The sequence below is a fragment of the Wyeomyia smithii genome, chromosome 3, assembly GCF_029784165.1.
Source record: "Wyeomyia smithii strain HCP4-BCI-WySm-NY-G18 chromosome 3, ASM2978416v1, whole genome shotgun sequence".
Classification (NCBI taxonomy): Eukaryota; Metazoa; Arthropoda; class Insecta; order Diptera; family Culicidae; genus Wyeomyia; species Wyeomyia smithii.
In genome coordinates, this window is record NC_073696.1 from 174,458,816 (window position 1) to 174,468,093 (window position 9,278).

At 39.3% G+C, this 9,278-nt stretch overlaps 1 protein-coding gene across 1 annotated transcript; it reads left to right on the plus strand.

The window, feature by feature from the left end:
- The first annotated feature begins 255 nt into the window (after positions 1 to 255).
- Positions 256 to 1,521, plus strand: LOC129728857 (uncharacterized). Its single transcript, XM_055687322.1, has one exon. The coding sequence runs from the start codon at positions 256 to 258 to the stop codon at positions 1,519 to 1,521; it is 1,266 nt and encodes a 421-aa protein (XP_055543297.1).
- The last annotated feature ends 7,757 nt before the right edge of the window (positions 1,522 to 9,278 follow it).

Here is a 9,278-nt window from a genome sequence, read left to right on the forward strand (position 1 = left end):
CGAATGAAACGATTGTAGAGGGACTTAAGGTTCGCTTCGCTTGTGGAGGTGGCTTCCGGAAGCTAATAGAGAAAGGTTTTCCTTATCCTTCCAGTAGGACTCTCATGCGATATGTGGAGGGGATTCATTATGATACCGGTAAACTAACTTGTTCTTTGTGTTATTAGATCATTTAGGTAATCAAATTCAACAATTGTGATGTTCATATGAATCCTGGAAGACATTTTTATATTGCTACAGAGCAAAGTAGCAACTATGACCGAGAATGGTAGGGACTGCGGGATTGTGTTCGATGAAATGAGTACGGAGGAAGCACGCGTATACTGCCCAAGCAAGGACCAGGTAATCGGAACAACTACTCTTCCCCCGTCCGATTCGTTGGCTACCAAAGCAATAGTCTTCATGTTAGTAGGCATTGGTTCACCGTGGAAACAAATAGTTGGTTACGACTTTACTGGTAATTCAATACCAGGTAGCGCATTGAAAGAACGTGTTATGGGTATAATGGTCAAAGCAGAGGAAATTAATCTAAAGGTGCACTTCATAACTTCCGATTCTGGTGCAAAGAACCAGCGAATGTGGAAGGATTTCGGTATTGATTTTTCTCGCGGCAATATAATGAACGACTTGTCCCTCGTGCATCCGTTGGATAGCTCACGTCGATTGGAGATTATCCCTGATGCAGTGCACGTTTTTAAAAACTTAGTCCACGGATGGTTGAACAACGTTTACCTTACCTTACCGGAGTGGTATGTTGAGCTAAAGAAACTCCCATCCAGTATTGTACACCGGGCCCACTTGAAGGAGCTTGTCAGTTATGAGCATGGCAACCAGTTGAAGATGGCATATACGCTAAAGGAAGTAGATGTTAATTTCGAAACAAAAATGTCATCTGTTGATAAGATGAAGGTATCAAACTCAACTAAATTTTGCAATTTAGATAACGCGAGTGCTCTTCGGTTTGTAGCCTTAGAGAAAAATAATCCTTCGCTACTAGCCACTGCAGCTTATCTGGAAGATATTACCCTTTGGTATGCAATGATGACCAACCGCTCTGAAGACTTATCGCTGAGATTGGATAACCCTGATTACTACAAAAATGTGTGTGATCATTTAAACCAAACTTCCCAGTTGATATATGACGTAAGAGTTGGGGCACTAGGTCATTGGAAACCGTGGAAATCAGCACTTACAATGTGCACACAAACTGTGCTAAGGCTAAGCGACCGTCTTTTGAAGAAAGGGCACAAAATAGTCTTAACAGCTAAGTTCATACAGGATTGCCTTGAAAGTGTGTTCTCGGTGGTCCGTTTCAAACAGCGTCGTCCGACATCATTACAATTTTCACAAATTGTGAAGATCATCACATTAACGCAGTATATGACAAAGGTCCCATCTTCCTATTACATGGACGATCAAGAGCATTTAGTTGGTTTGATGGATTTAATGAAGGTGCGTAGGAAGGAATTGCTGAAAGATAAATATACTAAGTCCAGTGAGATTCTACAACCACAGGAATAAGGATCAGGATCAGGTAGGATAAATTTAAAAATTTAAAAAGGTTGAAAAATATGTTAGTTTTTCACTTTTTCAACAACAGGGTGCAATCGAAAACAAATTCTGAGGAAGCAATATGTTACTATTTAGATTACGAATCTTTGATCGAAGAATCTGAAGAACTGTTGAATGCGCTCGAGCAAAACACGCTTTATCATGTTGCTGGTCACATATGTCGGAAAATAGCCACGCGTCCGCTTACATGCCAAAAATGCCTGAACCAACTGCTCCAGCCTCAATACCCCGAAAAGAATTCGTCTAATTTTGCTCGTCTTCGCGGGAGAAATTATAAAGGGTACTACACTATCTCAGAACGAATATTTGAATTTTTCAGAGTGATGGAGGTATTATTTCGAAGCTTCAAAGCATCCTTTTTAGTCTGGAAGATCAGGTACAGCAAAAAACTCTGAAGGAGATGGACATTCTTCCAAGTCATTTATTTCACTGCGCGGAATTCAAAGATTTACTTGTGAAAAAAAATTGTGCAATTCCGTTTGAAAACTGGCGAAGCGAAAAAAAACCGCAAGAAAAAATTTGACAGCAGAAGCATGCTGTACTGATTTTACTTGTTTGTCATTCTTATGTTTTTAAATAATTTGTAAGTTAAATAAATAAATATATATATATATATATATATATATATATATATATATATATATATATATATATATATATATATATATATATATATATATATATATATATATATATATATATATATATATATATATATATTTTTTTTTTTTTTTTTTTTTTTTTTTTGTTTCAGGTGGAGGGGAAATTTGCATCCAATCCCCTGAGGTGACCAACCTCAGGGAGTGTGGGGTTGGTTTGAATCAGTGACCGGACCCACTAAAACCCCTCCAGTCTCCAGCCCATAATACTCCCCGGGACCACCGCTAGGTATTGCTTCGGGGAGCGGCTTTTGTGCTCTGTGCACCCTCTTGGTTCTATAGATCTCTTTGCTAACTTAGCTAACTAACCTGGAGACTGGCCGTTAGCTAACACTGGCGTGTCGGTGGTCAACCTGTCGCCTGTTTTGCAATTCTAAAACTATTTGAGAGGCGGCTGTACAAACCGCCCTCCAAATGTTTGGGTCTTTACACATCCTCCGAGCTAGGTTGTCCGGAGTGGTGTCTGGCCCGCTCACTACCATCATGTCGCTCCGCGCATGCACAAAACGAGGGCACACGAAGAAGACATGCTCAGCAGTTTCTTCCGCATCCGCGCACTCGGGACACATGGGGGACCCCGCATGCCCGAATCTGTGTAGATACTGCCTGAAGCAACCATGACCTGACAGAATCTGTGTCAAGTGGAAGTTAACTTCTCCATGGCGCCTCCCGACCCATCCGGATACGTCCGGAATAAGTCGATGCGTCCATCTACCCTTTGCGGAATTGGACCATTCCTGCTGCCATCTGATCATCGAGAATGACCTTCTGGTGCCTCGTATACCCCTTGTGTCACGTTGATCGAAGCATTCTACGTCCTCCTTAATGGCTATGCTGATAGGCATCATGCCGGACAGGACGCAGATTGCGTCGTATGACACTGTACGGTACGCGCTCACAACCCTCAGGCACATGAGCCTGTAGGTACTTTCCAGGTTTTCGACGATGACTGTTGATACCTAACGCTTTGGACCACGCTGGCCCACCATACCTAAGTATGGACGAAACCACGCTGGCAAGAAGTTTACGCTTGCTGCCATATACCGCTGAGCTATTGGACATCATTCGAGATAGTCCTGCAGCAAACATCACGGAAAACGAAAAGTATTCATTTTCATGTCGATTTCACTCAACGGCGTCGTTCCGTGCAGGAAGCCAATTTTGAGTAGTTGTAGATTAATTCAATAGAAGGTATATAGTACTAAGAGTAATAATACGTCAAAAATACCCAACGTTTAGTTCAATCTTTTAAACTATGCCTTGGGTAGATATCAGTTAGTTTCATTCAATTGAATTAATATTAGTTTAAAAAAGCGGATCATTGAAAAAAATCTATTAAATCTATCTCAAAGCCTACTCACGTACCTTCTAATTTGGTGTAACTGGCTTCATTAATATCCCCTTTAAGTGCTTCCGTTCCTAGCTCCATTCTCACAATGCAATTTTAATCTTCTTTTAAATTGCCGGCTATTATTTAAAAACAGAAGCACAAAAGCACGTTCTTCACTTAACATCACCAATTAAAAACCAAAACCACCAATATCAAAGAAATCTCTGTCACTTTCGCGAAATCAATTTCATCACGCGGGTTAAGAATTTTCAACCAGTTTGATTTTTCATCCAATATTGGGTTTAAACTACTCAACGTTGACTTATTGTCAATACACCATCATTAAGTAAAAGCATGTTTAAAATAAATTAAGTTGAAATGACTCAGCGATAGCATAGAGTTCTCCAGGCGCATTTGTATTAGTGCGATGTATTCGATTTTTCTTTGTTAGCTGTAAGAATTTTTTGTCACCTGTAAGAACTGTCATCTAAAAGACAGAATAAAAAACTACCGAGTTTGATTCACACTCTCACAAATTTCAATATACAGTGTAAAGCGAAACGTGTCGTAGTGTTCGTGTGTTTTCACTTGGAGAACTCTATAGACCTCCCCAATCGTGCATGTATTTGTGCACTTTACACCATGTAAGTCGGATTGAAAATGAGGCCAACAATGTACTGTCAAAATGCCTGCATTGATTGCGAAATTTTCATTTCTTTCACTGACTTGAAACTTAGTTTATTCCTATCTTACAAAATGAATATTTGAAAAAAAGACTATATTTTTCGATTTGCTAAATTCCGGTAGAGTTAAGCAAGAGTCATTTATGAGGCAAACAATCCGAGTTTAGTGTGCGTGACTGAGCTGTCAGAAAGCTCTATTGCAAAACTACCCAACACGTAAGTTGTATAAGGTTTACATAATTTCAGGTAGTTTGTACGTTCTGGTTGGGTAGATTTTGTTTTCCGTGTAGACTCTGACAAAAATAAAGGAGGATGACTACTAGAAATCATGTATCGAACATCGTTAGCAATATGGCGGCATTTGTGTACATGTGTACATGTATGTAGAACAAAAGTTTTTACACATTATTTGTGTTTATACTACAGCCTGTGAATTAAAAATAAACAGTATAAATAACAGTTCACTTATTTAATACCGTTCCATACACATTACGTGATCAAATTGATAAATTTGATCGCTTTTAGTTTTATTTTGTCATCAATAGATAGGGCCAACATATGGAGCAGTTGCTCGACAATTCTTCCCTTTAGAGTAAGTCTAGTGTCAGCGGACCGAGCCTTGGGCATCCCTTTACCGAGTAACAGTGAATGACATTGAACTCATGTCCTGGGCTCAAATTAATTTGTGCCCGCTGTCAGCAGTAAGATGAAGATGTATGAAAAGAAGCGGTGATATGCTATCTCGTTTTTACATATGTCGAGATGTTAGCTCTGAAACATGGCGTGATGCCAAAGGGGTGCAGCGGTCCATTGAGATGTTGGGTACACTGCAAATATATGAGATTTGACAGTGATAGCATAGTCCTGAAAATAACCCCGCACCAAGGAAATCAGATGTGCAGATTTGTCTACAAAACGCAGATTTTTAGAATTCGTGTGCAGATTTTTATTGATTCGCAGATATTTGCAGATTTACAATAGTTTCTGCAGATTTTTGTCAGAGTCTCCTTGTATTTACGCATATTTTCTCAAAATGTGTGCAGATTTTTACAGACTTTTGCCTGCGTGAGCGACATTTTTTCGAACCACGGATAGATTTTTTTCAGATATCAAGTTTTTCCGGGTTTTCGAGCAGTTGCAAACATTTTTTAAAAACATCTGGCATCTCTGCCCCGCACCTTCTGATGTGTAACTTTGTGGTAGTGATGGGAAATATCGCCCAGAACGGACATCGATAACAATCGATAATTCCGAGACTTTTATCGATATTATCGATAATTTGACAGCTAACGTTTGCGGTGAAAAATTTTTTTTCAGATGATGAAAAAAAACTATTTCAGATGGCGATGAAAAAAAAACTATGACAGATAATTGAGTTGGATAAATTTCCCATGGAAGGTTGTCATGTTAGCTTCCTCACAAAAAATATTACGTCATTGCGTGCAGCCTTCCGACAGTTAACCGGAACATTCGCCATGGCGGACAAAAACATGCGTGTAGCCATGCTTTAAGCTCTTTCTTCGTTTTTTTAATTCCTCCTCCGTTTTCGAGACAAAATTGTTGGAAAAGATCTTGCGCTTCAAATTTGCCCAGAAATTCTCGATGCGAAGCAGCTGGGGGACATTGAGCGGATTCGCCGACTTCGGTACCACATCAATATTCAGCCGCTCCATCTTCTCCAACGATCGCTTCGAATAGTTGGCCGACGTCAAATCTGGCCAGAACACCGTGTCTTCGCGCTTATGGTATTTCTTGATGAACGACGCAACTTCTGTCAGGCACTTCGTACTCAGGGATGCCACATGTACAGATTAATCTGTATTTTACAGATTTTTGGCCGAAGTAACGGTACAGAATCTGTATATACAGATATACAGATTTTCGTCGAAAAGTACAGATTTACAGATTTTTCGAAATTGACATTAACTTTTAAATCAATCCAAATTTTATTTCATTAAATATTGAGCAAATTGAACATATTTTCAACTCCTCACACGTATTAAGCTAAAAATTTCGTTTATGTACCATAAAAACTCAAAAAATACAAAGTTCTTTGTGTTTAAACAACACAGATTTTTTTTACAGATATTTTTGTTCCAGATACAGATGTTCAGATTTTTTCAAAGGAAAACACAGATTTAAATGTGGCAACCCTGTTCGTGCTATGAATTTCCCCGTTCACGGCCAGCCCGGAGCGAAAGAAGAGCAATTTTGACATCCCTTTCTCGCTGATTGACAGCAACAGCCGCACCTTCTTGGGGAACTTGGTCTGTGAAATAAACCTTACCTCGATGCTCACTTCCTTCGTGGGGGAGGTAAAATACGGAGAGCACTGCTAGTCGTTGCCATCCAGGGTGAGATAGGTCTAGTCGTCCAATACCACTGCCGCGTCGCGATTCGCCGGGAAAATTTACTTGACCATCTTCAACCGCTGTCGCTGCGTCATTGCCTGCAGCTCCAAGACCAGTGGACGGGACTGCCGCTTCCTGCATGTATGTCCATGTTCTCCAGGTGCTTTTTCACTGTTTTAGAGCACGCACCAATCTCTCTGCCAAGTGCACGCAGCGATTGAGCCACTTTTCCCTCGGTCTTCCTCTTCAGCATCCTTGGAAGCTTCTTGTCGCTCAGGGTCGTTGGCCGTCCGGAATCGGGCTTTCTTTCGAAGCTCTGATCGTTGTCCAATAGTGTCAAGATGTTGTAGATGCCAAAACCGACATACTCGGGGTCCACAAAGTGCCGCACGATGTCCGTTTTTGACGCGGCGGGGTACCGTTCTTTGAACGCGCACACTTCTGAACGGAGTAGCTTCACTTTTTTCGCCATCACAGTTAGAGTTTGACTGATAGGGCTGTCAATTTTTTTTTGCTAACTCATGGGTTACTATGATTGATGATGCATGAGTAGTTTCGTCAGTGCGATTGAAGGTAAACCCATGAAAAATCGGCAATTTTTGTCCATTTTTTTTACCGCAAACGTTATTCGACAAATGCAATTTTGCTATATAAATTTGTTAAAAACAGAGACAGTGATGGCCCAAACAGAATGGATACGTTGCATTGCGTTGACGTCAATGTGACAATAAATGTATGGGCTTACTGTCAAATTGCCGCAAACGCAGCCGCAACGTATCCATTGTGTTAAGGCCTTGAATGACAAATCTTACGATACTGCAAATGAAAATTCAAACAACCGGCGAGTTAAACAGTTTGTTTTGGAAAGTGCTCGGGTTTTACGCCGAGAGTGCTTTCTACGGAGTAGTTTCAAGCCGAAGTTTATTTTGAAGGTTGTATAATAAGGGAAATAATTGAAGCAGGCAAAATTCTGTCAATTTTTAAATGGCCAAAACTTCACGAAAAATGAATCAATTCTGACAAAACAGGTTTCATTTTACTGGAAAACTGTCCTAGTTTCCTAGTGTTACTTGAGAACTGGACGTGACCAAGGTTCACTGGAAATGTTTCGGATTTCCGGAGTGTGTGCCAAAGTGTACATTTTTGCAACGCGTAGAACTTTTTATGGTATTCTGTTTCACTTAGGTTTATATGTTGTCAATAAATAAGAATTTATTTCGGGTTCATTGGTAGCCAAAGATTGGAAATTCGCCAAGGAATCATCGAGGTATGAATTTATTAAGTATGGGTGTTGATTTTGGCGGTTTTTTCCCTGTTGGGTACTAATTTTCTTTGAGCTTGCAGCACTCTAGCAGAATTCAATCGAACATTGTGGGTGTGTAGGTCATAGAGCAATTTATCTGGATTAACATTTAAATAGATCAGATTATTTTCACACGGATTTTCTCTAAAAGGTTATTTATGCAGATTTTCAAATTAACGTGGTTTTTACGCGAATTTTTGAATTAAAGCGGTTTATCAAGCGGATTTTTGGATTAACATGGTTTTTTCACGAGGCATGTATCCCCCGCGTAAGAAAACCTAACTGTATTTGAACCTTTTTCTTATGAATCAATATATCTTAGTAAAAATTATCTGAACTTTCCTTCAAAAATATAAAAAAATGAGTTTAAGATCCTACTCTGAAAAAAATATATTTTTAAGAACAAAAAAGGATTTTAGAAAATATCGGTGATCTCAGATTTTTTTGAATGAAGTATTTTAGATAGACAATTTAGTTGCCTAAAACGTTCTATGCGTTGCAAAAATGTACACTTTGACACACACTCTTGGAATCCGAAACATTTTCGGTGTAGGTTGGTCACACCAAGTTCCCAAGTAATACTAATATAATACTGTTTTCCAGTGAAATGAAACCAGTTATCAAAATTGATTCATTTTTCGTAAAGTTCTGGCCATTTAAAATCCGAGAAAATTCTATTTATCTCAATTATTTTGTCTACCTCCTGTATAAATCAGGATACTTTTTTGGCGCAACAATTTCGTTGATTTGGATTTTTAGTGGATGTCGCGATCTTTCATCGCTTCGCACTTCGGTCCAACCCTTTCAATGCGAAACGCAGCGGTCAAAGTGACACACAGCCCTGTGCGTTGTCAAGGCGCCACTGGCTGTCACTACAGAACGTCAGCAGAACGGAAGAACGAGGGAAAAAAGAAAAAAAAGATTCTGACGACTGGAGGTGTGAACGAAAACGTGCGGCTATTAAAATTTGCTAAACTAACAGTTTACTTATATATCTATACACGAATAGTTACTAAAATTATTGAAAATTGGAACACTAAATAAAACTAAGTGAAAAATTAAAAGCATAATTAAAATTGTGAAGCTAAAACTTACGATCTAATAGTACGGTCCTAAGTACGGTCTAAAAACGAGCTGCTGCCCGAATGTCTACGGGAGAATTCAACAAATAATTAACGAAAACAGAACCGGAAACAATATTGTCACTGATTGCCTAGGAAAACGAGTTAAAAAAGAGGCATTAAACGAACTTTTTAACTTTACGTTGCGTACGCTACAATCTACAAAATATACGTTATCAAATCGGAAAAAACTGTCTTTCTCGTTGCATTTGCAACATTTTAAAAAATTCGTTTAGTCGCGATCGGGGTGAGCTTAAAT